Below are 1,593 nucleotides of genomic sequence, written 5' to 3'. Positions count from 1 at the left end.
GAAACTCGTTTTGCTCAGTGGCGCATTCGAACGGGCAAATCTACGCGACAGATAACGGAGCGAACGCGAAGTTTGGTGCGCGGAGCACGAGCTGCAAGGGGGCCGGGCCGGTTGCTACCGAGCCGGACACGCTGAAGAAGGTGCGGCGCGGTGGGTTTCACGGGTATGCCAACCGGAACCGTGGGCGGTTTGACTGGCAGCAGTGCGTGCACCGACCACCGCAGAAGAAGATACGTGGATACGAGCGGCACATCGCGACGTTGCAGTCGAGCACGGACGGGCTGATCGAGTACACTGCGAACACGTTTCGGGCGCAGATGCGGGGGGACTTGCTCGCGAGCAAGTTTGCGGTGTCCGGGGCCGGGCAGGTGTTCTGCGTGCGGCTGAACCGGCGGGGGACGGTGCGGTCGGTATTCGAGCTGACCAAGCACTCGGGGCTGACGGCGGCGATGTCGCCCACGGGCGAGGTGGTGATGCCTCGCGTGTACCAGGGCAAGGTGGCTGTGCTGCTGCCCAACGAAAAGAACCCCGGGCGGCTGGTGGTGACGAGCGTCAACCCGTTCCGCGGGCCGAAGGGCGGCGGCAACGTGATCACGGTGACCGGGTGGAATCGGCGAGGGCCGCTGACGGCGACGGTGGGCGGGAAGCCGTGCCGCGGGGTGGGCAACTTTAAAAAGGGGCGCAGCTTCACGTGCGTGGCGCCGCCAGGAAAGGGGCGCGCGGCGGTGGTCGTCAAGCGGTTTGGCAAGCGCTCGCAGAGCTTCGGGTATGAGTACCTGTACTTGAAGGTGTGAGCGGGGTGCGTGTAGATAGGACGCGGGAAGCGGGAGCGCGCGGGGGACCTTTTTGTTGTTGTTGTTGGGGAAGTTCTCTCGGCTGTGGTGATGGCGACATGAAGAATCGACGAGCGTACAGAAAGAGTAGTCCAGCGATGTACTAACTACAGTAAATTTTGATTTATTTTATCAGTGTTGGGGCGCCACCATTGGTGCTCGGGGCCCTCTCTCTCCCTCCCGCCCCGTGCTAGCGTCACCCTCTGACTCACCGTCCCTGTGGACTTTTGCCCGGGAGGCGTGTAAGCCACGGCGGGTGACGATGCCGGGTGACGACGCCTGGTGACAGGCGAGCTGCTGCGGCGGCAAAGCTCCTGTTTGTCGGGCGGGGTCTTGCGGGTGGCGGGTGCTCATACGCGGGCGCGGCGGGGCGCGCGGCTTCCACGGGGTCCACCGCCTTCTGAGGGGCCTCTCTCGGGGACGCGAGTGAGGACAGGGCAGCGAGAGAGAGCGAGCGCGTTTTGGGGCGCCTCTCTCCGGGACGCCAGCGAGGACCGGGCATCGAGAGAGAGCGACAAAGACAAAGCAAAGCGTTATGATAGGCCCGCGCCAACGTGCGTCCCCGCCCTGCCGCTATCGCGGCTCATGTGAGCCGCGATAGCGGCCGCGCCCGCTGTGAACAGCGGGCGCGGGCCCCCACGCCAAAAAAAGACCGAAAGAGCCGCGACAAGGCGCGCCAGCGGCGAACCAAACAGGGGTGCACGTGTATGCCCATCGCTTACCCATCCTCCCCTCCCGCCGCCGTGGTCGCCGTTTCTGA

General features: G+C 65.2%; 1 protein-coding gene; it reads left to right on the top strand.

The window, feature by feature from the left end:
• The first annotated feature begins 1,346 nt into the window (after positions 1–1,346).
• Positions 1,347–1,593, top strand: CHC_T00001286001 (hypothetical protein). XM_005718797.1 is given in 3 exon segments: positions 1,347–1,368; positions 1,369–1,420; positions 1,457–1,593. The coding sequence occupies 2 exon segments, from the start codon at positions 1,369–1,371 to the stop codon at positions 1,591–1,593; spliced, it is 189 nt and encodes a 62-aa protein (XP_005718854.1). The 5' UTR covers positions 1,347–1,368.

The sequence above is a fragment of the Chondrus crispus genome, genomic scaffold, assembly GCF_000350225.1.
Source record: "Chondrus crispus Stackhouse genomic scaffold, scaffold_429, whole genome shotgun sequence".
NCBI classification, from domain to species: Eukaryota; Rhodophyta; class Florideophyceae; order Gigartinales; family Gigartinaceae; genus Chondrus; species Chondrus crispus.
This window is presented reverse-complemented; position numbering and strand designations above follow the sequence as displayed.

Bases quoted from the DNA above. Each gene is read 5' to 3' on its own strand.
- CHC_T00001286001 (XM_005718797.1), top strand. From the start codon at position 1,369: ATGATAGGCCCGCGCCAACGTGCGTCCCCGCCCTGCCGCTATCGCGGC. The intron at 1,421-1,456 runs GTGAGCCGCGAT...CGCTGTGAACAG, and splicing joins CTGCCGCTATCGCGGCTCAT to CGGGCGCGGGCCCCCACGCC.